The 24,243-nt window shown below is 32.7% G+C and overlaps 2 protein-coding genes and 1 long non-coding RNA gene across 3 annotated transcripts; 2 read left to right on the top strand and 1 right to left on the bottom strand.

Annotated features, from left to right (window-relative positions):
* Positions 1-403: 403 nt before the first annotated feature.
* On the top strand, positions 404-12,229 carry LOC130622748 (protein zyg-11 homolog). Its single transcript, XM_057438245.1, has 17 exons — positions 404-2,089; positions 2,326-2,466; positions 3,071-3,129; positions 3,870-3,938; positions 4,742-4,796; positions 5,570-5,623; positions 5,704-5,823; positions 6,061-6,108; positions 7,312-7,353; positions 7,757-7,805; positions 8,219-8,289; positions 8,374-8,421; positions 8,510-8,580; positions 9,042-9,174; positions 9,256-9,308; positions 10,170-10,264; positions 11,907-12,229. Exons 1-17 carry the CDS (start codon positions 998-1,000, stop codon positions 12,050-12,052), a joined length of 2,346 nt encoding a protein of 781 aa, XP_057294228.1. The 5' UTR covers positions 404-997; the 3' UTR covers positions 12,053-12,229.
* Positions 12,230-13,977: 1,748 nt separating this feature from the next.
* On the top strand, positions 13,978-23,610 carry LOC130622744 (SAP domain-containing ribonucleoprotein-like). Its single transcript, XM_057438240.1, has 10 exons — positions 13,978-14,086; positions 18,988-19,096; positions 19,424-19,557; positions 20,358-20,488; positions 20,755-20,818; positions 21,225-21,298; positions 21,794-21,833; positions 22,048-22,116; positions 23,159-23,278; positions 23,353-23,610. Exons 1-10 carry the CDS (start codon positions 14,015-14,017, stop codon positions 23,392-23,394), a joined length of 855 nt encoding a protein of 284 aa, XP_057294223.1. The 5' UTR covers positions 13,978-14,014; the 3' UTR covers positions 23,395-23,610.
* LOC130622746 (uncharacterized) lies at positions 15,001-17,500 on the bottom strand. The gene is made up of 2 exons (XR_008981098.1): positions 15,455-17,500; positions 15,001-15,209 (listed from the first exon to the last, which is right to left on the bottom strand). It is a non-coding gene; the product is annotated as an uncharacterized LOC130622746 (long non-coding RNA).
* Positions 23,611-24,243: the final 633 nt, after the last annotated feature.

Raw genomic sequence — 24,243 nt, 5'->3', positions numbered from 1 at the left:
TTTACGTGTTGTTTACATACATACACAACATTGTGTCACCTTCGAAACTTGTCTATAATCAACAAATGTCCCAGCTGTAAAAAAACATGTTATCATTTTGTTAGGATCCTATACTGTTATAAAAATGTACCACTGTAATCTTTCTAATATTTACGATAAATATTTTTTGATGTAACATAATTTAAACTGATAATCTAACATAAACACTACAGAGAAACACTTTTTTGTGTGAATAGTAACATAGAAACTGTGATGATGTTTTTATTATGTTGACACATACTAATATCATAATCTTTTACCTGTAAGATACTTCACACAAACTTTGGACAAAGAAGAAACAAGACAGTGAAGAACAAAATTTCTGGGTTTATCCCAATAACTAGAATTTTTTTAAAAATATTTCTGAGAATGTGCAAATGCTATGTATGTAATGTTTTAACATAAACAACAAACAAACTCAAAATTGTAAATAAAATACTGTAATTTAAAAAAAATCAATGTTTTGAATCTACAAAATCAGTTCCCTAGAGTTCCCTAGATTTCTTTTTTTTAACGACAAAAGTTATTATTTTTTTCTGCATAAAACTGACAGTTTCATCCTTAGCAACAATGGATCAAAATATAAATATTTTAACTGGTCAATCTTTTTTCTTTTGTTGATATGTTCCTTCTCAACATTTTTTATGATCTTTTTTCCACCTACATTACTGTGAATCAAAATAAAACTTATTATCCTACCCATTGCTAGTTAACTTATTCTGCTACAACAGTAGTTCCACTTCATTACAAGTTTAATCAAAATGAATGTTCATAATATATTACTTTCTTTCAAATCCTATTTTTCCACTATTTGCAATGGTAAATACATTTTTTTATCAAAACTTTCTGTTCTATGTCTTGTGCAGTACTGTAAAAATAATAAATTTTATTGTTTATAGATGGTTGTAAGAGCAAAAATATTAAATGGCCATTAACTTGCCGTGGCGCACAGTTGAAAATGGTACAAACTAAATATCATTCAGTGTACGACGAGGTATTTACTTTATCTCCAAGTGCTCTACAAGATGTTTGTTTATGCAGCATCTCAGCAAATTTACCAGTCCTAACTACGTGTAATGGAGGAGACAATAATGAGTTGATAAAAACTAAATTTACACAAACATTATCTATTTCTAATACTGTTGCAGAAAAAATGCTGGAACAGTTTTCGAAAGATGGTGCAATTAGGGATGACACGCTTAGTCTTTTTAGTGGTACAGTCAAGTATAATCTAAAGGTTTTAAAGCTTCCAGAGATTGATATGAGTTCATCTGGTAAGCAGTTAATAGAATACAATACATACAACTTACGCGAACTCCAACTTGGTTGCACCCTGGCTTTAAATCGTTGGAGCATGAAAAAATTAAGGAGATCTTTTATGGGAAGTCAATACAGTTTGACATGTTTAAGAATTAACCTCTATCCTGCCGTCAAAATTAGTGCTGGCACCATTTTTGATTTTTTTGTTCAATTTCCAAACTTAAAATCTCTGTATTATGACTCTCCGATTAGCAACAATGCTGAAGCCTTTACCAATGCAAATTGGGAAAGATTGTTAAAGACTTGTAAAATGCTCAAAGTATTACGTATTAATGTGCATGGATCATCCAAAGATACGGAGCTTGACTCTAAACTTTTTTTAAATGCTGCAAATTTAAAATGTTTATCTCTATATTCATTATTAAAATCAGAAGTTGCTATTGAGAGTATCGATTGTGTTATACATTTCCTTGATCTGCAAAATCTGGTTGAGCTGGACCTATCAGTTGATGTTGATCCTTCAGATAGCTCTCTTATTGAATTAAATTACGAAGAACAAGAGACACACACAACCATCCTGGCTGGTTATGTTAATTCTTTCTTAGAAGCATCTGAACACAAATTACCATTGTTAGAATCGTTAGATTTATCAGGCATTTATAATTTGCTTGATCTAAAAATACAATTTTTTCTTGATACACATCCAAATTTAAGATTTCTTGGTTTATGCATGTTGCGCTCAAAGTTTGCAGTAAATGCAGAGGCTGCTAATTACTACCCTAACTTAAAGGTATGTCAACAATAATCGTAACTTATTCTCTTCACTTTCAACGTTCAACAAACGTTTCACCAATTGTAAGCTGATTTTGGTCTGTTGTTTGAATTTTCTACTACATGAATCAGTGCGCATTTTTATTGTTCTCAACGCAAAATCAAAACATTAAATTGCACGAAAATTAATCTATAGGTGGTTTATCAAAATTTAGTAGAGTTATACATATTGTGTACCTTTTCTGATTAATTTAGATATCTGGTTGCTTTCTTGAGGACCAAATTGTTATATCGTTGCTCAAATACTCAATGAGAATGACATATATGAAAGAAGTACTAAAGGGTTTATTTACTGTGTCAAGCGACTGGGATAAAAGACGACCATATATTTTAAAAGTAAGCATTGTAATAAAAATATGAATGGTTTTATTTTTTCAGGACTCCAATTAGTCCTAATCTACTTATTTTTTTTTTATAATTTGGTAAAGGATTGTTCACAAATGACGTTGACTATTAAGGGGAGAGGGTAATGATAAAGTTGATGCTTGTTGACAAGGGCAGGGGGACATGACTCAATTCAGGGGGTGGGGATAAAGCAAAGTTGCTGCAGGTTGACGGAAGGAGAGAGGGTCAAAGATCTTAAAAAGTGGTTGACATCCTTTGTAAATAATCATCCCCTAAAATTTCTACTTTATCCTAAAAATGGAACAAACTATCGTAAATTTTCTGAATTCCTTAACCACAGAAGGCAACTTAGTCCAAAAGGTGGAGTCAATATCACTGTTATTAATATTGTGTTGCATTAAATAAACTTTACTTTTTATATATTGTTGACATATCACACTGATTATGTAAAAAAATTAAATGTACTATACATAAGCAAAACATTCCCAATTTTCCTAATTTTTAACAAAGATTTCAATTTTTAATTATTCTCAAGGAATTTGTTTTTCGAGCCCGGTTATTTATATTAAAACTTTATGAATGTTTTTTTACTTAGATTGTGCTTGATGTGATGGAACGTTTTAAAGGCTTTATGCAACTGCAAATGGCTGCTACGTAAGAACCTATTTTAATGACATTCTGATTTCGATTGCCAACCCTAAACAAAAATTGATGTACACCTCAACCCAGTGTGAATGCAGCAAATGCATGCAGAAATTTGTTGCTGAGTAATAGAGAACTTTTGAAGTATTATTGTTCCCCCAACATCGAAATAATTAACCCACAACATTCCTGCAATTTCAATTTAACTTTGATGGTACATCTTTCAAATGTGAGCTTCCTCAGCCATGTTGTGAACTCTTTTTGTTAAGATTTAAGTTTCTGAAGAATGTAGGATGTCCACTTGATCAGGAAAGTAAACAACTTTTTTAGCGAAAACGTTAAAAAATAGTCAAAATTTGATCTGATCAAGCTAAAGTTGAACTTTATAGTGATTTAAGAGCATTTGAAACAGTAGATGTTACAAAGTTTTATACAAAACAGTTTTGTCATTAGAGCTCGCCATGTTAGTTTTCTGTAGACCCCTATAATAGATTTTTTACAGTGGATCAAACTCTATGATCTTGGGGTTAGTTTAATAAAAACACAGTTATTATTTTTGTTAACAAGCCAATAAAAATGTATACAGTTTTTTGTACTTGCAAGATTAAAGTCCCATTTTTTTAAATGATTATTCAAATTTCCCTTTAATTTTCACTGTTGAAGGTTTTATTTTTCGTCTAAAAGTTTCTTTTTTTTATTTAATATTTTAAAATGTTTTTCACAAAGCCAAGTATTTGTAATTTTATTTATAGAGCATGTGTTTTTCATCTTGCGAAAGAACCTGAAGGGGTTAAACCAGATTTAAACAAACATTTGTTGAGGTTAGTAGATATAACATCAACCCAAAACAGTCATTGGAAATTATAAAGGAAGTCTTTGACACATAATTTTGTGTGTGCTTCTTTTAAGATCTTTTCTCAAGCTAGCTCTCTTGAAAGGAGATGCGTGATCTGCTTAAGAAAAGAAGGAATGTTATACCCCATTCACACCTAGCAAAAGTTTTACTTAAGCTGATTTTTATTAAAACTTGTTTTTTACATGTACCATTCACACCTAAAGTTCCTCTTACACGATTGAGAATAAAATTTATAACGCTTAAAAATTCTGACTTTAAGCCTCTTTGAAAGGAGTAAGAAATATTCTCTGGTCAGAACCATGAATAAAGTTTATGAAGACTCAATCAGACAGCCAGGTTAGCTACACCATAAGAAGGTTTCTTGAAAATTTATTTAACGAAATTTTGCAAGCAGATTACAACAACAATCGTGTTTACACTTTTAAAACTTCGCCTTTAGCTTAATAAGAAAGTGTCTTCAGATATATGGCCTCATGTTTAATTTGCATATTGCGTTTAAGCAATCCTATTTCAACATGAATGTGTAGCTAGCTACTGCTCCTTTGTTTCTATAACATAACCACTATAATAATCCGATCAGCATTAAAAAACACCAAAGCGTTGTCTACTGAATAACAACTTAGTTTGAATTGAGTTCAATAACATTCAATCCTTTATATTGTGCTCCATTTATTTTCTTAGGTGTGAACAACTTTCTCGTGCTGCACGAGCACGACAGCGAAAAAAATCTCTGATGTGAATTAAGACAGATTTTTTGTTTCATTTTAGTGAAATAGCCAGAGTAACGTCAATGGTCTTGGTATTGTACAATGGGAATTTACAGGTGAGGTCAACTAAGTTCAATAAGCATACAAACTATAGCTCACAAAATTGAAAAAAAAGTCCCTATAGGTTTCTGAGAATATAAAAGAAGATTGCTTAAATGATTCCATTGGAAGTAGACTTAATGTTTGTATCTATTTTCTAGGATCATGCCTTATTTTAAGTTAATTGAATTTAAATGAAACACAAAATTCAAGGACAATGAAGTGCTAAGAACTCTTCCTTAAAGTTACAATAATCTTGTTTTGATAGCTCTGCCTTAGTTTTTATTCAGCAGGTGTTTATTTCGACTTTTTTTCAGAGAAAAATATATTACAAAATATTAATCCGAAATTAAAAGTCTGAGATTTGACTATAATACAAAATGATTTAACTAAATAATCACTGTTAAGTTATAGCGTTTTAAGTTATCAGAATTTGTGTGGCACAAAAATTCAAGTTTAGGCTTTGGGTTCAGTGGTTATGGTGCTATGAAGGGAAGTATAGCATGTTTCTAAAAACTCCAGGCGTAGGTTGTTATTTTAAAGTTTTTCTGTAGTAGAAATCCATAATTTAGAATCCATAACCAAAACACTTTATTACCTTCTTTGTTCTACGCAAACACTTCTGTGAATGACGTAGAAACTGAAAAGTGTACACAAAAATTAAAAAAATGACAACACCTGATGTGCAAGAACCACAACGGTTATCTGATGCTAAAAATCACTTGCCGTATAAAGAACGGTCATCGAGGTTGTTTTTTGTTGTAAATCAACATGACAAATTTTTATTTAGATGGTTAAAAACTGCTTACTTATAATCTGCACCGATCGCATTCTACATAAAGCTGTAGGTCCCTTTCTTTCCTCATCCTTTTTTGAGTATTATTTGTTTTAATAAAAATGATACATATTTTTTTTTTTTTTTAGAATTTTGATCGAGTTGCAATGTCGCGACTTTGTTTGAACTGCATGCTGAGTTATCAAGAGACAGTCGACCGTCACATTACCAGAATGGCTGTAGCAATCGTGTCTATTCTAGCTTGCAAGGTAACCACTTTTTCACATATATTTACTAAACGGGTTTGTCACGTCTTCTTGTATTCCCTAAATTTTCAACTCTACTCAGATCTTCGCAAAATAAGGCGAGAGTTAAAATAACTTTCTGAGAGATAAGCAAGCGGAATTTTCTAAAAAATCTCAAATTATTCCATATGTCTCCTCAAAATGCTTGAAATTGTTGCCTAAAATCTTCCCACTTTGAACTGACAAACTGTTCGTACATAGATTTCATCCAAAGACACTTCTAACTTGATGCAGGAGAAAGAAATGAAGGTAAGTATTTTGATAAAATATAGAAGTTAAATATACTAGTAGAATGAGAACTGTGTCCTATGTTGTCATGAGCTTTATATATGGATTAGTTGTTAGCCCGTCGACAGCAAAATCGATAAAACTATATCGCATTGTGATTTGTGGCTTGCAAAATTTCGTACGTGATTTAGCATGACCTTTTATATACCGAATTTCTTGTGTCTCGCTACTGCGGTAGCATTTCGCGCAGAGACAAATAGACGACAGCTATTACTATAGAGTTTTTTCTTTAACATTTTATATCTCGTTCTTTAGTATTTAATTGCATTGTAGTATTTACTTAACGTGCAGTAAAGAAGAAATATTTGAGACTGTAAAAGTGAAAAAAAAGCAAAAGAAGTAAGAACCCCAACCCTTTTTTGGAACAGCATGCATTTTTATTTGAAAGTACAAAACATAAACGCCAAAAGCAAAATCCGTTTGTTTTAAAGGTTAATTGGATTTTTTATTTGAAACAATATGCACCATGATTTTTGCACAGCTAATATCTGTATTACCTGTGCAAAAATCAGGGTTCATATCCTAATAGTTGTTCAGGAACGGCATTTCAGGCTAGCTAAACTGTTTTTTATTATTTTATTTACATGGTGTCCATTTTTAAATTTTAACTTAAATTGACCCTTCATCTAAGTAAAGTAGAGTTCTTAAGTTCTTAGTATCGTTATGAGACTGGAGACCTACGACCTTGACATAATGTTTATAGAGAAGTTTGACATGAGAAGTAAAGTATAATTGACTAGCTCCTAGCAGTTGTTTTTTATGACTCTTTCAGTGTTTTTATAGAGATATATTTATAACAAGCTATCAATCTATCGAATTTCACATTGCTAGTACGTGTTGTGGCTTGACGTTTATAGATTTGACATGTGAAGTAAAGTATAACTGACTAGCTGCTAGTAGTTGTTTTTGATGACTCGTCAGGTGTTTTTATACAGATATGTTTATACCAAGCTATCAAACCATTAAATTTCACATTGCTAGTACGTGTTTTAGCTTGATGTTTATAGAAAAATTTGACATGAGAAGTAAAGTATAACTGACTAGCTGCTAGTAGTTGTTTTTTGACGACTCTTCCAGTGTTTTTATAGAGATATATTTATATCAAACTATTGAATTTCACATTGCTAGTACGTATTGTGACATGATGTATTTTTACTTTTTCAGCTTCTCTTGGATATTGTTGAAACAAGACTGACCAGAAACATGGTAGAGTGTTCTTTGTTTTTTAAACTCTGAAAAGATGTATGGTTTGGATTTATAATGAAAAATATTTTGAGAATTAGAAGATGTAGAATAGTACCGCAACGATTTACTGATGCAGTTTTTGATTGAGCAGTTTTCTCATATAATATTCGAAGTTGTAAAGCAAGCTAATATAATAACCCATAAAATGCATTTCTAGAGTGGAGGAAGGGTGTAAAATAAAAGCGTTACACTTAACGTCCAGCTGATTAGCCAGTCCATGTTGTCCTTGTTTTAGCAGGTTTCAAATACGCTACCAGGGCTTATATTAGTATTTAAAGTATGTGAATTCTAACTAAGTAACTTGTTCACACGATCGAATTTTTTATCATGCGATGTCGAATGTGTATTGTGTTTTACACATTAGATTGATGGCACACTGAAGTTTGATCTCAGTGCTTTGTGGAATTTAACAGGTGTGTATTTATGTGGAAACAAGGTTTCTTGTGACTACGTCGTGTAGACTTTCTTAACTGTACCTTTATGATCTCTTGCATGTGTTTTCAGAAGTAGCTGTGGGATGTATTTCCACTTTATACATTACTTTGTTAGCAATCTGAGAAAAAAAATTGTCCTCGTCAGTAAACGTTTGTGTTTATATCGTAAAATTTGGAATTGTCAGTTTTGATTGGTATTACTAGTGATTTTTCAAAACACTATGCTGGTGTGTATCCGCGTTATTCTGGAACTCAAGCTTCTGAATGCTAGCGAAAAGTCAGTGAATGCTACATACTGGGAATAAGGGGGAAACTTGGATCTTAAAATAATTTCTCTGTTAAAATACGGTTGTCGTTTTGTTTGTGGTTTACTAAATTTTTATTATTTTCAGATGAATCGCCACTAGCCTGTAAACTGTTCGTGGATTTGGACGGGATAAACAAATATTTGAGACTTTTACAGGTATGATTAAACAACAACATTGAACACAGTGTGTGTTACGTAACGATTATTCGGAAAAATAATAATAGGGAGAATTTTTTTTAGACCTTCCAAGGGGACATGCATATTGAGACAAAAGTACTAGGGTTGTTGGTCAGTACTTTGATTCGTTATTTTCTAAGCTGTGTTCTATTTATTAAACATCTACGTTTGTTATTTACTTTTTTTTGTTTTTGTTTAGAACAACATTGCTGAAGTGGATTTCCTGCACGATGTGATGCTTCTTGATAGGGATTTAATGAAACACGTGAGGTTAGATAGACAGATAGATAGATGTGCATATTTTACATGGCTAGCCTCACAAATATTGAGGGATATACCATGTCTATTTTTTCCAGTAGGGGAGTCCTAGAGTATTTAAAGCTCATTTTGAGCTACACAGACCCAATAAATGTCCGCGCTCTACCAGACAACTCCTTGCAACATTCACCAGTCCACACAGTGTATCTACCAAATTTCCCTCATGTTGCTTGGGTTAACCCGAGGGTATGGTAACATCCACTCACCTGATTTGAATCGCGGCCAGAGGAAATCGAACCCTGGTCTGCAAAAAGTGCGAGTGATTTAACCACTAAGCTACGGCGCTACAATACATTTGGTACAGGTATCAAGTTGTATCAACAGATGAGAGTAATTGTGAATCTGTCGTCCCACCTTGATAAAACATGATTTTTCTTCCTATTTTCTAATGAGAATTTTTTTCGTGTATTAAGGATTCTGATTTCCAACGGGCAAGTACAAGTTAGTTATTTCGCCTGTGGTATCATTGCCAACTTGGCGTTACGTTGGGACGAAGTTAGAACGGTCCTGTTACCATCCGAGAAAAAAGCCATACTTGAAGAATTGGTATGGAATAATAATTGTTGTTTTCTTTCTTCTTTATTATTTTGAGTTGACATTATATATTATTTATTTTTTTCATCCTAGGGAACAGCTATAGAACGATGGGGTGATTTGAAAACTGAAATTGTCACTTACAGGTAACATTGATTGTTTTGACTCAAACGAAATTTCCTCTTTACAATACACTGCTTATAGGGCAGGAGTTGTACTAAGTTGGGAGCTGAGAAAAAATCTAGGGAAATGGTCACTCAGTGTTTCTGGGAAGAATGCTTATTTTTATTTTCAGGACATATCAGAAGGGATCGACATCAAAATATATAAATTGGTTCTTTTCTGGAAAAATTCTGCTAAATGTTCACTCTTTTTTATTTGTTTGATCCTTGCGATTTTACATTTTAACAGTTCTTCACTGCCTTACTCAAATACTTCTGATTTTGTTAGGCTTTTTGTGGAGCCACATCAACTAGTTCACGGAACTATATTTGAATGTATACCATGACATAGAAAAAAGATTTTCATAACTCTCAATGACTTTCGATGTAACAGCTAGGAGGATAAGTGACTTTTCTAAGGCCCTATTTTTATGTTTTGCTTTACATCCGAACTTGTTTTAAGTAACAAAAGTTGTATTAACTCAAAATTAACTCAAGTTGCATGACAATCAAACCGGAATTTTATTTCATGCTCCGTGACTTGTTAATAAAAACTTTAAACATTTTTCAATTCTTATGTTTACGTGCAAAAGTTTATAAGGAGAAAATCATTGTTAAAATGCAGATTTTGTTGTTTTTGTGTTTCTAAGTGTATATTTAAGCTTTTAAATGTTTAAAGAAAGTTTAAAGAAATTTTGTCAGAAGAGTAAGAATATTAGAAGAAAATCGAAAGCAATATCTCTGTACAAACCCTAAACATACTTGTGACTGGTATATGCTATGTTGTTTACAGGAAGTTATTGTGCTCTAAAGTTGCTGTAATACGATTTTGTTGTTATTGCTTAGATCATTTAAACCTTTTTTTGGACTTCTGCAATGCGAAGGCAAACCTCAAATCCAAAAATGGGCTATATGGGCGATCCATCATGTCTGCTCTTGTGGTAGGTAGTTTAACCTTTGGTAATTTTGGTAGTATTTTGTTGTGTTTCTTTTGCAATACAACTCCGCCAATTTGAATCCTACTTTTTTGAACAGTCAGTATTTCAAACAAAATATTTCGGTCTTTTGAAAGCTCGAATTAGCCGTTTTTATATCTGGTTTTTATTAAAACAAAACCATTTGTGACTTTTAGTCCAATAATTTCCTCACTAACCTGTGGAATTGAACCTTTGAAATTTGCAACTTCCAATAGTTTTCACAGAATGAAATTTTGTATTTCGGTTTGACTTAAAATTGTGGATAGTTGAATTTCCGCGCCCGAAGGCGTAGGAAATTCTTTAAAACCGTCGTTTTTTTCTTTCGGAGCATTTTTTGAGAAAAAATCGACCCTGGGATTTCACGTTGGTTCGTCACAGATTTAAACTTCGTACCCAAGCTCCCAAAGTACTGGAAAGTCATCTACATGACGTTTCAGGCCAAAATTGGTATTTGTTTTCGACAAAATTTGGCACAGTTAACAAAAGAAGTATGCTGAACATAATGGTGACATAGTAATTTTGATTTTTGTCACCTAAATGTCATTTTAGGCCAAAATTGGTCCAAAAATTAGAACTACTTTATTTTTAACAAAATTTGGAACAGTTAACAAATAAAGTATGCTGAACATGATGGTGACATCAAAATTTTGATTTCTTCTTACCTAAATGTCATTTCAGGCCAAAATTGGTCCAAAAATTAAAACTACTTTATTTTTAACAAAATTTGGCACAGTAAACAAATAAAGAATGCTGAATATGATGGTGACATCAAAATTTTTGATTTCTTGTTACCTAAATGTCATTTTAGGCCAAAATTGGTCCAAAAATTAAAACCACTTCATTTTCGGCTAAATCTGGCACAGTTAACAAATAAAGTATGCTGAAAATGATGATGGTACAAAAGTTTGATTTTTTGTCACCTAAATGTCATTTCAGGTCAAAATTTATCCAAAAATTAAAACTGCTTTATTTTCGACAAAAATTGACACAGTTAATAAAAAAAGTATGTTGAAAATGATGGTCACATCAAAATTTTGATTTTTTGTCAACTAATGCCGTTTAAGACCATAAACGTTTCAATCGCAAGACTTTTAACCATGAATGATAGGCTGTATTTTTTGTTAGCAATTTCTTTTAAAATGTGAGTTTATTATGACACGATTCGTTTTGTTTGCGTTTGTTGCAATATAATGTCACTGGTGTGCTTTATCTTCAGAGGTTCATGCACCAAACCCCTTCGAATGTTTGGCACAATAACACAACGAATTAGCAGGTTTTCATCAAATATTGTGGTAGCGCGCGGAAATTCTTAGAGCCCCCAGGGCTTCTTGTTCTTGTTTAACACTTGATTGGAGGAGTTAACGAGTAGTTTTTATAAGGAAGAATTAAGAAATGTCCAAGGGACCGTAGAAAACAGTTTGAGCTAATAAAAGTTCGAGTTAACCGGTGTTGAAGTTACCGGGAATCTACTGTAAATACCGAATTTAAATTCGCGAATGGCAAAACTCCACATTTAGTTTTCGCGGTTGGAAAAAAATGCTGTTGTATTTGGTATTTTTTTATGCTTTGCATTTCCTTTAAATTTAATGATTTTTTTTTGTTACAGCTAAGCATTATAAAGATTTGATGGGCGACGATTGTTTAATATTGCTTGAGAGAATCAGACAAACTTCAACAGATGATGTGCGTCTGTTATGTGAACAAATATTTAAAGATGTTGAAAAATGGCCCAAATTAGATCGCACGTCGTGATAATATAACTAGTTTATAAATTCTATACTTTAATGTCACATAATATATTTACTATGTATGTTTTCATTCTACGAGAGAGATCTGGGAACGAAGTAGGCTTATTTGAGGTCAATTTAATATTTTTGAATCAATAATATGGTCTGCGCCACTTCTTATACTTTACTGTACCTTATCCACCTCTTTTAATGTTACTCTAAGATAACGCTCTCCCCTTCCCTGCTTCCCCACTTATCACCAATTTTCTGCTGATCCGTAAAATCTTTAGAAGCTTTAAAATCAGACAAGTAATCTTAAAAACCCTTCAGAGACAACCCTTGAAAGCGTTGAAAATATGAAAATTCAAAATAAGTATGTAACTTCCCTTTATATTTGCATTTTCTATAAAACTATTCTTTCTGAATTTCGAAATTTTTACCTCCTCCAAAGTAGATTATTTTTAAATTTCATAAAAAGTATTCTTTTAATTTTAAAATATATTACATGCGTAGGAAACACTAGGATGTGATATGCCTGAGTGAGATTTGATTGAGTGAAATTTGGCTGCTTCTATGAATTAGTAACTATCTCTTTTTCTCTTTTATTTACAGAGAAATAAATGAATTGCTGAGTTCCAATTTATTTAGACGGTATTCAGTGTAGCGTGCAAGATACAAGTTTTCTTTCTCTTTTTTAATTTTGGAATAAGTTCCTTCTATTTTATGGTGTATATTAATGACTTTAAAACGTATTTAAAATGTGGTGAATATGACGGCTGTTCACTTTTTGTTTTGTATTTAACGTTAAATATGAAAAATGATACTATACCTATGTACCAGTCTATGATTTTACATGTTATTTAGCGCGGTAATAAATGAGTTTCGCCCATATCAATCATAAATAAACCAGCTATTTCGGCAGTAAAGTCTACGGTGGATATCTGCGATAAGCCTGATTTTTTTGCTCTGTTAGGCAATTAGTTTATAGTTAGTTCTCCATTTGTTGCAGACTTGCACTGTTTGTGTTGTAACAGGAAAAAAATTAGTGTGTAAAAAAATAAAAACAACGATTTCAATAAACACAATATGTTTTTCTAAAAGTTATGAAACAAACACTAATCAATCTCAATATCACTATCACCTTCTACTATCAATCATTTCCTCGGCATCTGGGATAAATGGGTTGTCTTCCGTCTCGTTTACCAGTTGCTCATTGAACCAGCCTGGCTGGGCTGATGCTCTTTAAAACAATGATCTTTTTATTATTCCAGCAAAGTATGTTGTTTTTACATGGAGCAAGATATTCGGAAATATATTGTTGGACAAGTTGCACGAAAAAAAAGAAAACACTTCATTTGAATTGGATGTCATATAACCACCAGTGTTATTAATACCTCAACCTTCGAAATAAATACCATTCAATCAATTGTTTATAGTAGCATTTTCTCAATCCCCATCAACTATATTGAAATTACTGGTGAATTTGAATGAGGAATATTCGGGAGTGGTTGCTTATTTGCCAAAATGGTTTTTTAGGGAGGGGGCTTTTTCGGGAGGGAGACTTAATTGATCATTTACAGTTTATCTGATTTTATTTTGCAGAGGATTAATGCGAGGTTATCAACAAATTGCGTGAAAGGCAAAGAAGTCCTAAATATAAGATTATATGACGTCAACTTTAAAAGTCAATTTGAATTTGTATGGATCAAATTTAGGTGTAAATCCATTCTACTACGCAGTTTGTGCGAGGATGTACAAACGCACGACTGTTAAGTACGCCGTACCTATGAGAGGGAGCAAGAGAGGCAACCAACTCGCTACTTTTGCCGAAAATGCAATTCTCGACTTCCTTTCCGAGAGACCAGCACTGTAATTCCTGCCACCTTTTCTAGAGTTGGATCTCGCCGTCCCGTTATAAAAAGAGACTGGACAGAGCAATTTTAATTTTCCCGTCAAAATCCGATTCTTATTTTTACCAATCCGAGAAATGATCGAGACCATTCGTTTCAAAATCAAAATGGCGGAAGAGTTGGATGTAGAAACTATTTTCAAGCTGAAGGTAATGTTTTATTTTACTTCGTTTTAAGAAGGGAAAAAATCTAAATTCCTCTTTCTTTTAGTTCCCAAATAGCGTACTCTATATATAAAAGGTTGTGGAGTGGGAATGGCAGTTTTTTTTGTTGCTCTGCCAAGCTCTCGTGCACAGCTGTTTCGGAGCGGACAAAAATGCTACGAAAAAATAATTCGATTTACCCTCTCAGTTAAAATAGGATATCTCAAGAACAAAATAAGATTTTTATATTCTGTAAAAAGAATAATAATCTTAGATAAATTGTCCATATTATTAAAAGAAATTTTTTTTTGGACACCTGTCCGAAATTGGTAAATTTAGGCCAAAATGTCTAAAAATGACTTAAAAATTATCATTTAGATAAATGTCTTCCACAAAATTTCTGGAATAAAGTTAAAAAAACATGTTTTTTATGGTCCACAGGTTAGGTTAAATATCTGGAATGAAAATTACTTAATTTTATTACTGTCCGAAATTGTCCAAAGGGTTATATTTGGGCCAAATGTGAGAACTATGTGAAAAACGGCCTTAAGAGCCTTAATATATGCTTAAAGTTTATTTATTAACTGAATAAAAAACATTGCTTTGGATTTTAAGACCATTAAGGATGATGTAGATGAAATATTAGTCTGTCCGAAATTGTCCAAAGGGTTATTTTTGGGCCAAATGTGTGAAATATGTGAAAAACAGCCTATGGAGCCTTAATGTATGCTTAAAGTTTGTTTATTAACTAAATAAAAAACATTACTTTGGATTCTGAGGCCATTAAAGATGATGTAGATGAAATATTAAACTGTCCGAAATTGTCCAAAGGGTCACTTTTGGTCCTAAGGTTTTTCGGGCCAAATATGTGACATCTATATATTAAATAAAACATCATTCAGAGTCGACGGTTTCAACATTTTAGTTTATCATGCTAGAAGAAAATACCTCAAGTTGTGCATAAATATTTTATTTATTATATATATACAAAGCAATCATTTTGTGTTTCTTTATAAACTGTATAAAATAGCACCCAATCTTGTGTTAAAGCCAAGATTAGCTAGCTAGGTAGCTAAAAACATCTTTGATTTTAACAATTTCATCTTGAGAAAGCCCACCAAAGTCTTAACTAAATAAAAAAAAAGAAGTATTAAGTTACTTAGCTACAAAATGCAAAACTGTAGGACCAAAAAATAGCTACTCTTTACAGAAAAATATAAAACAGGAGAAGCAAGATTAAAAAAGATAACAATTATCCACGCTTAAAGTTTTACAAGCTGTAAAACAATTTCTTAAACTTAAGGGTGCTCTAATAGCACAAAAATAATAATAAAATCCCTGCAAAATAAAGTAGTTTCCTGTTTTGTCCCTTACCTCGTGCTCTGCCAAACTTTAGCTAGCTAAAAAATTGCAAAGACACCGTTGTCTCGCTTATTCCAACATTTTCGAAAAATTCCGGTTTCGAACCAGGATTCCCGGGTCGAGCAATCAAGTCCAAGGTAAACACCACGCCGCCGTAATTTTTTTGAGAAAAACCATACCTAACAAAACATTAAATGGCATCGCTATGACTCTCTTAGAAGTTTAGATAATTATTTAATTAGACAGAAAAGGGATCACACTACATCAAATCGCCGTGCACCACTTTGGCAACTTTTTCTCCTCTTTTTTAGCGCCTAAAGAAGACTTTAACTTAAAATTTAAGTAGTTTATAGTTTGCGAGACGAACGGTGCACGGTACCGGCCAATAGAACCATGTTTCCAGGCCCCCCATACCAATTTTCAAGTCCGTAGCTAGTAGCGCGGCGTTGCCACGAGGTTGGAAAGATGGTATACTTTCGCCAAAAATAATGTTTTTTTTTAATTTTGTGTGTTTTATTCGACGAAATAACTCGAAATCCATAACACACATGTATAACATATTTATATATTAAAAAAGAAGAAAAGTAGGTCGTTTTAATACTTTTTATTTCAGTAAAATTAAAACAATACAAAAAAAGTTTCAAAAACTTAAAAAATGATAAAAATACAAAATTTCAAAAAAAATTGTGGAAGCCATTTTAATTTTGTCCGCGGTTTGACCGTAGCGAAACAGCCGTGCGTGCGGGAGACCGGGGTTCGATTCCTCTTGACGGCGATTCAACGTGGGTGAGTGAATGTTACCATAGCCCCGGGTTAACCCAAGCCATGTGAGGGAAATTGGAGAGATGGCTCCATGTGTGGGCCGTTGGATGTTGCCGGGAGTTGTCTAGTAGAGCGTGGGCCCTAACTGGATCTGCGTCGTAGCTCAACGAGCATTAACTACTCTAGGACTCTCCATCTAAGCCATGGCCCCTCCTGGAAATAATAGACAGGGTATATCCCTCGATAATAGTGAGGCTAGCCATGTAAAATATGCACATCCATCTATCTCTATCAATTCTTGTCCAACACGCAGTTTAAAACAGTATCTAAAAACACTTCCTTAAGTCTCACACAAAATGCATTGGTTTTTAGTAAGTAAATCCTTAACGACGATTTATTTTTGGGCGAGTGTAACATATAGCCACCTGGGTGGACAGACATCACTAAATAGTTAGCTAAATAGACTCCCTTAGCTATCCTGGCATATTTATTTGTTATAATTGAACAACAAAGTCAAAAAATTGCTGCATGAGGTGTATGTGCATGATGTAGAAATGAACCTTGCCATGTGTCTTACAAGTTCTTTTAAATGACAACAAACAAAAATTAGCATTGAAGTTCTCTAGAGTCATCTATAGATTTTAACTAACTACTGAACCTTACTATTTTTTCATATTAAACTCTCTAACTATACAAGCTTACTGTTCACCAATTGGCTAAACTGCAGAATACCCCCATTAAAAAATTAAGACTGTAAAACTCTGCAATGCAGCAATGTAGTTAAAAAAAATAAACTAACAAATATAGCAGCAGCAACGCAGCTACGCACGCAGCTATGCAAAGCTCACATTTCTAGATTAAAACACAGTTAGACAGTTAAACTAAAGTAAAATATCAACAAACATACTAAGCTGGTTTATTACACTAAACATTTGGCAATATAACAACTTCGCTTTCATGATTCTTTAGTTTAGCCTCATAGTGTTTACATTCGTAATGACAAATTTTTTGTTCTTTAAATAGTTTCCTTATTGACTTAATATTTTTAGTTATTAGAAAACATTTATATAATGTTATATAATGTTTTTTTAAACTTGTTTAATTCTAAAACGAAACTTTTGCTCAGATCCCTCTTAACTTAAAAAACAAATTTTTTGTTCTTTAAATAGTTTCCTTATTGACTTAATATTTTTAGTTATTAGAAAACATTTATATAATGTTATATAATGTTTTTTTAAACTGGTTTAATTCTGAAACGAAACTTTTGCTCAGATCCCTCTTAACTATCTAAAACCATTTTCAACTATTTTTTTGGGGTGCTGCGTAGCTGAGTATCTACGTTGCTGTATTGCTTAGTCGCCACGTAGCTGTGTAGCTGAGTATCTACATTGCTGTATTGCTGAGTAGCTGGGTTACTGAGTTAAGTAGTTTTAATTTTTTTATGGATGGCATTCTATAGTTGTTCCCCAATATCTTTGTTGATTAAACACACTTTTGTATGCAACTGGGCTATTGAAAATAAGTTGAACATGCTATACTTTTGCGAGCTATATACATTTTGTGCTTTAACTTAACAGCAAATGAAAACCTATATTCGAATTACGTATAAATTTAATAAGATTTTCATTTTAAAATACTATCAACAACTAATCTAAAGCAAATATATGTTAAATAAATAAAAAATACATATTGAAGCCATTGATAAGCCACATGTACATTGTTTCTTCTGGGTGTAAAAAATATGTAAGTAATCAAAGTAAAGAATGAAATAATGCACAAATACAAATGCAAAGCAACAAAGCATTTAGGCAGGAGTATGTTGATAACCCTGTGGTATGTATCTTGCATTGTTGTTTATATCTATGTTAAATAAATACTGACTAATCTCACATTTTACAGAAATGAATATTTTCTGTTTACATCAACCAGTGTGTGCGCAAAAAAATAGACAAATATATATGTTATAAAAATTGCGGTGCTTTTTAAGAGTGTGTGCAAAACAGCTTATTATATAGTAGCACAAATTTCGTTTTAAACAAATACTGCAAGTTATAACGGTTGTCTCACATTTATATATATGATTAATAAAGTATTTTAACAACTTAGTAAACTGTTCTTTTCTACAAATTCTCACACTTACAGAACACTTACAACAAGAGTACAATAAATGTATCTATATAAGAAATAGTTTCACACAATTAATAGACAAGCAGTAAAATATGCATTACTAATAGCATAATGAAAACAGTTCCCTACACAGTTCAGTCTGTTTTGCAACTGATGCCACACCTGGATGCAACTAGTACTAGATAATGATCTTTACGAAATCCTATTTGGGCTATTTCAGATCCATTGTTGACGTCATCAAGATTCAAATGGCAGATCTTTTTTCCTTGGGCTTCTGCCTAAGTGGGTTTTCCGCATGCTTGACAACTGGTCTAGAAAATAAATATCATATGTTTATAAATATCATACAAGTTATCAAAGTATTGCTTGGCAGCCATATTTGATTTTATTTTGCTTGAAACTTCATCCCCAGACCTTTGCCTTGTGATTAAGATTTGTACATAAGAAATGGCCATGTTGTATGCTTAAGTGTCTTTAGTCCCAGATGAACACTAAGTTGGACCAATTCAAATTTCACCTATATATTTTACTTAGATATATGTAAGAAAATTGTGAAGACAGTCTTTTGCTGCACTTAGCTTGCTTAGCTTTGCTCCACAAGAACTCTTTAGAATTTCTTCAAATTTACTGATGTGTGCAAATTTATTTCATTTTAGGTTGATGGATTAAAACAGGAGCTGGGCCAACGGGGTCTTTTGAAAACAGGATCAAAGGCAGAATTGCAGACTCGTTTGTTATCATTTATAACAACACATGATGGTGCAGGTATGTTAATGTTTTTTCTCAGAAAGAAAAGGGTAAAGGAAATATACCATATATGCCTCCATTTGAGTGATCTGGGTTGCTACATTTTGATATAATCCTTTGGTGTTATGCTGTTATATGTTTTAAACAGCCATCTTGCTATATATATGTAAAAATGATATGTAAAAAGGCTGGAAGTTGTTAAAAGTACTAAAAATTACCCAAGTTACCCAGTCTTACAAAACATAATAACATTACAAAACATATAAACAAAACATTATAATTTTGTTATTGTTATGGTGGGTATACAGATTTTCTGCCACTAAACAAGATTTATATCATCTTTAGCAATCCTAAAGAGCGGTGAGAATGAAGCTGTTGATGAAAACTCCACAGAAGACGAAGAACTCAAAAAAGAGCTTGAAGCAAGTCTGGATAACCTAGATACACCAACTAATGTTGAAGATGGCCACCATGTTGATGTGCGTAATTATCTTTGGCATTAAATTAAAATTTGTACCAGCAATTCACATGATAAGGTTTTGATAATTTGTACCTTACCTCTCTGCTTGAATAAAAAAAAACTAAGAACCAAATTATTTCTATTATTGTTTGGGATACGCAGACAAGCTAAGTTGGTGGTGTCTTATCTAGTGTTTGAGATATAGTTGTTGGAGATTTTGTAGATTGATCACTTTGTCAAAATATTTTGCGAATGTTCTAAACTAAAGGATATTCCTTTTATCTTACCAAACAAAAATATTTGTTTTACATCGATGTGGACATAAAGTCTTAACGATAAACATTATATAAAATTGTTGTTATTGAAAAAACACACATCTTCCTTTCTCTGTCCTCTTAAGCCTTTTAGTTTAATTGGAGGAACTTTCGCGAGAGAAACTTTCGCGAATTCGCGATTTTTCGCCATTTTCGCGAAAGTTTATCTCACGAAAGTTTCCCAATTTCTTCATTCGCGAAAGTTTATCCAGTAAGCTATTTTATCATTTTTCACCAAAAACGCACAAAATACTTAAAAATCTTATTTCAAGAAAGAAAATTTATAACATTTTCTATTATGCTAAGAATTTTGAAGTTTTTTCTACCTGAAAAATTCTTGTTCGCGAAAGTTTATCGCGCAAATATTTTTGGGTTTGTTCATTCGCGAAAGTTAATATCGCAGAATTTTTCGAATTTCTTCATTCGCGAAAGTTTTTTCTCGTGAAAGTTTCTCCAATTAAAGTAATTGGAACTTGTGGTAATTTTTAATTATGCCTCTTCATAGTTAACTGACGATATTGTAACAACCCCAACTAATAATCAACCCACTGAAAATACCAATCTACCTGCAACTAAAACAACTTCTGTACCAACCGCTATTAACAGTAAAGAGAATACAACATTGGAAAAAAATAGGTACTTGTTTCCACATTAAATTCTATGTGTTCGACTTTTTTAGTTGATTTATCTTGTATATATGTTGTATTTGTAGTGTTATGTGATGCTGTTGTAATATGTTTGTTCTGCCTCGTTTCTTTGTTCTGTTTCGTTTCTATGCTGTAGCCTCATTGTCGTTTATGTAAATAATATTATGCGTGTTATTTTTGGGTTTTGATTATTATTACAAAAAAGTTTAAAAATAAGCATAGCTTTATACATTATGCGGCTGTCTATACATTTAGTAATGCTGCAAAGCCAGCCCTGCCACCTGTGAAGACTGTTTCACTGCAGCTCACTGAAGATCAAGTAAGTTGCTTAGTATTATAAACAGGACTAAAATTGGTGGAAGTAGTGCAAACTTTTGCAAACTTAATAGAATCGTTGTTTCAGAATTCCTTTCGTTATTCAATCATTTTGTGCCTGGGGAGGAGTAAATGTGTTTTTTGTGTTACTATAACTTAAAACGATTAACTAAAAGTTAAAATATGTGTTGTATTCCATTTTTCAGTCTGATTTCACATTTTATATTCCTACAAGTAATTTGTCTGTAAAATAGTCTGCAATTTCATGTTCTTTCGTTTTCCGAAATTTGGTGGGTTATAATTTCTTGAATGACCGTCGTTGGAGTTTACTTTTTAATTACCACAAAGCTTTATATCTGGAGTTTCTGTGTGTTCTCAAAAGTTGCGTAGTAAATGTATGTTTGTTTTAGAGGAAAGAAAACCGCAGCAAACGTTTTGGAGGAGCAGTGAGTGAGACAGAGAAAAAGAAAAGTAGAATGGAAAGGTAGTGGTAGTGAACGTAGCTACTAACGATTTTTTTTATTGCTGTTGTTTTCCTAAGTAGCATGCATACCTTAAAATTAGATAGTCAGTTTTTTCCGCCATGAGTGGTCGAAAACGAGGTTCTACTAAATTAAAACCTGTTTATAGCAGTCAAGCTATATAACAGCACTAGACCAAAGCAGAAAATTACTTTGGGTACAAAGCAGAAAATTACTTTGGGTGCCATCTTGAATAATGTTAACCTTAACAATGTCACTGCACTGGGTTTGTCTATAAGAGTGTTACCATGAGTATTTAGACCAATCAATGCGAGCATAAAAAGAGTAGGAATTTTACTTTTTTTATGTAAGGTTTCTTCTTAAAGTTGTAATTATAAGTTTATACTATTGGTGAGGAAAAAAATGAGTGGATTTTTATTTAATGTCACTGGGTTACGAGGTTGCTTATCACATCGTAATTTCTGTCCATTCTGCACCTATACTTCATTTTTTTTCAGGTTTTCATCTTCTCTTTCTGGAAAAGCTGAACCTGTAAACGTATGTAACATTTTTTTATTATTATAAACAGTCAGCTCTCCAAAAATTGGCAACGTTATTAGTATGTATGTATATATGATTATATATACGATGAAATTGTCAATGATTTTAGTCAAAAAAGCCAAAAAAAAGTCAAATAATTGAGAGGACACGCTTGTAAATCTAAAACATTCTCATCAGAGTTAAAATTACACGTGAATTTTTATACATGCAGGCCACTGATAAGGAGAAGATCAATAAACGAGCGGAGAGATTTGGGGCGGTATCGTCAGTTCTGACCAAGGTAATATATTAGTAATATTCGTTAGCCCCTGGAAGAATCCACGAGATTTTCGCTTGTCAAAGGAGATATTTCGTGCGTTTTTACCACGATATCACTCAATGTGACAGACAGAATAAGGGTATTAAATGCAGAGACATCAATTAAGAACTACATTTTGTGGTGACAAACCGTATAGTAGAAAGGAATCTATTCTGTTAAAGCAGTCTAATTCCAGGGTGTCCACTGTATCAGGAAAGTTAGAAGTTGTCAGGAGTTCCCAGAATAGCGCCATGTCAGGAAATAGAGACTATTTAACTTGGCAAGGATTGCCAGAGATTAAATTTCAAACTTGTTGTTAAAGAATTATCATTAATTTTTGTTTGTTGTTTATATATGCTTGTAATTTAGTTTGAATTTTAAGGTAATTTAAGGTTCCAAGAAGTAGGAAATTTCGGCCCAAAAAAACTTGAAAAGTGAGGGAAATGTCATGAATTTTAGACAAAAATGTCACGAATTTTAGACGAAAATGGCATCATGTCAGAAAACATGAAGTTAAGAATAAGTGGACTCCATAAGTTCACCGAGCTATTCTTTTAGCCGCCAAAAATCTCTGTGCGATTTTAAAGTCCTGCTACGGGCACACGAAAAAGTAAACGGACTAAACTAGGTGGAATAATAGAACGGACGGGAGAACCAATGGATTTGTCCACGCGCTACGACTATTTAGGGGCAAAAACTTTCGCCGTCAGGAAGTGTTGCGAGAAAAAAAATCGCGAAATTGGAGGCAGAAAAAAAAACACATTTTCGCGTGAAAAATCTTTCGCGAATGCAGAAAAGTGAGGGAAAAACACAGTTTTTATTTCCTTTCAGTTATGCTTTGGCAGAAAATTTCGCGAAAATCGCGAAACTTTTTGCCCCTTAGTATGCATATTATAATACCTGCATTCCGTAAACCAAAATAGTAACCAAAATTCCGCTTGCGTAATCGATGGATAGAGGATGGAGTCCTTACCCTACATTTGAATTTCAATGTCAGAATCCATATTTCTATTTGATCCTTTAGACATCTGAAACCGAACGACTTAAACAACGTCAAGAAAGATTTGTCGACGACAAAATAAAAAAGCGACAAGAACGTTTTGGAGTCGTGCAAGCAACAACAAAATCAAACACAGATATGGAGGTAATACTTTCGTGTTTATGAAATTATTCTTTTTCATGTCTTTCAGAATTTTAATTTATTTCTTTATTTTTTAGGCAAGAAAGCTTCAAAGAGCAAAGAAATTCGGTGTTAAATAACAACGCTATGTCATAACACAATGTTACTGAATTACCGATGATCTTCCGATTGTTGCTAAGGTTACCATGATGCCATACATCGAAAAGTATGGTAAAGCGAGGAGAAAATTCGATAAAAGAGCGAAACAATTATTTTCTGTATATTGTATATATTCTGTAAGTTTTGTGTTTTTAACTGTGGATGTTTTAACGTGAAATATAGCTTTGCTATTTTTACTACGTTGATACTACGTTTCAACGGACCTACCTGGATTTAAAACATCAGAAAAACTAAAACTCCAATTCTCAGAGAAGTTCAAAAATGCGCATTTTTGAACCGCTTCGATTCAATTTTTCCACAAATCTGCCATTATTAAGCTACGGGGACACGGCAACAATTTTCATGCGATTGAAACAAAAAAAAATTGTTGCAGTAGCGTGCAAAGTTGTTTCCGTGTCGCATGTCACATGAAACAAAATTTATGAAAATGAAATCAAAACATGTGTGACAGTGATTAATTATGGCCGTCGCAGTTGATCGAAGTATAATAATCGCTTTTATTGCACTTTTGATGAAGAAGAAACAAAGAAAAAACAATCCAAACGATCTATTTGGACAAGGTCATGGTTACAACGTAGGAAGGTCGATGGAGCCTTTCACACCTTGTTCAAAGGATTAAAGGAAGAAGATCTAGAAGGATTCAAAGGATATGAAGGATGGACGTTTATTCATTTTGATGAAATGGTCTATCTACTTGCTCCAGTTCTTCCGCCATGTCGAAGTCTTGTGTAGTTTAGTTCGAAGTCTTGTCTAGTCTTGTCTAATTTGTTATGATTGAAAAACTTTTGTTTTGATTTGTCTTGAGTTTT

The sequence above is a fragment of the Hydractinia symbiolongicarpus genome, chromosome 12 (assembly GCF_029227915.1).
Source record: "Hydractinia symbiolongicarpus strain clone_291-10 chromosome 12, HSymV2.1, whole genome shotgun sequence".
In the NCBI taxonomy this organism is placed as follows: Eukaryota; Metazoa; Cnidaria; class Hydrozoa; order Anthoathecata; family Hydractiniidae; genus Hydractinia; species Hydractinia symbiolongicarpus.
The sequence above is the reverse complement of the archived record's forward strand: the minus strand, read 5'-3'. Positions and strand labels throughout refer to the sequence as shown.

Bases quoted from the DNA above. Each gene is read 5' to 3' on its own strand.
- LOC130622748 (XM_057438245.1), top strand. From the start codon at position 998: ATGGTACAAACTAAATATCATTCAGTGTACGACGAGGTATTTACTTTA. The intron at 8,290-8,373 runs GTATGATTAAAC...AATTTTTTTTAG, and splicing joins AATATTTGAGACTTTTACAG to ACCTTCCAAGGGGACATGCA. The intron at 8,581-9,041 runs GTTAGATAGACA...TCGTGTATTAAG, and splicing joins GATTTAATGAAACACGTGAG to GATTCTGATTTCCAACGGGC.
- LOC130622744 (XM_057438240.1), top strand. From the start codon at position 14,015: ATGATCGAGACCATTCGTTTCAAAATCAAAATGGCGGAAGAGTTGGAT. The intron at 20,489-20,754 runs GTACTTGTTTCC...CTATACATTTAG, and splicing joins ACAACATTGGAAAAAAATAG to TAATGCTGCAAAGCCAGCCC. The intron at 23,279-23,352 runs GTAATACTTTCG...TTTATTTTTTAG, and splicing joins AATCAAACACAGATATGGAG to GCAAGAAAGCTTCAAAGAGC.